We start from the raw sequence: 383 nt of genomic DNA, 5'->3' as shown, positions 1-383 counted from the left end.
TGACTAAATTTTAACAAAAATGTTAATCCATGAGACTTTTTAATTTTAATTAAATTTAAATTTTATTGTCATCCATATAAAGGAAAAATAACAAAACACTAATACGTTTTATTTGCTTTTGCATTTAGTTCACGTGGTTCAAATGTGGAGGACTCTCCGTGGGCCTGAGCTGGGCTCACGTGCTTGGCGATGCATTTTCAGCTTTGGACTTCATAACCAAGTGGAGTAACATCCTTGCCGGTCACGTGCCAGTGCCACCAAAATCTCTTCGGATCCCAAATAATCTCATTGCGCCTGACGAAGAAATAATCATTCAACCAAATAATAATTCCCTCCTTGTTTCTGAGAATCCTGCTTCCATCAAAAGGGCCACAATTACAATT

At 37.3% G+C, this 383-nt stretch overlaps 1 protein-coding gene across 1 annotated transcript in view; it reads left to right on the top strand.

Annotated features, from left to right (window-relative positions):
- LOC107608475 (protein ECERIFERUM 2) overlaps positions 1–377 on the top strand; it is a gene marked incomplete at its 3' end in the record, with an annotated part of 2442 nt that extends 2065 nt beyond the window's left edge. The window contains 1 exon segment of the mRNA XM_016310254.2: positions 129–377. Within this exon segment, the coding sequence (XP_016165740.1) occupies positions 129–377 (249 nt within the window).

This window comes from Arachis ipaensis, chromosome B07 (genome assembly GCF_000816755.2).
Source record: "Arachis ipaensis cultivar K30076 chromosome B07, Araip1.1, whole genome shotgun sequence".
In the NCBI taxonomy this organism is placed as follows: Eukaryota; Viridiplantae; Streptophyta; class Magnoliopsida; order Fabales; family Fabaceae; genus Arachis; species Arachis ipaensis.
The sequence above is the reverse complement of the archived record's forward strand: the minus strand, read 5'-3'. Positions and strand labels throughout refer to the sequence as shown.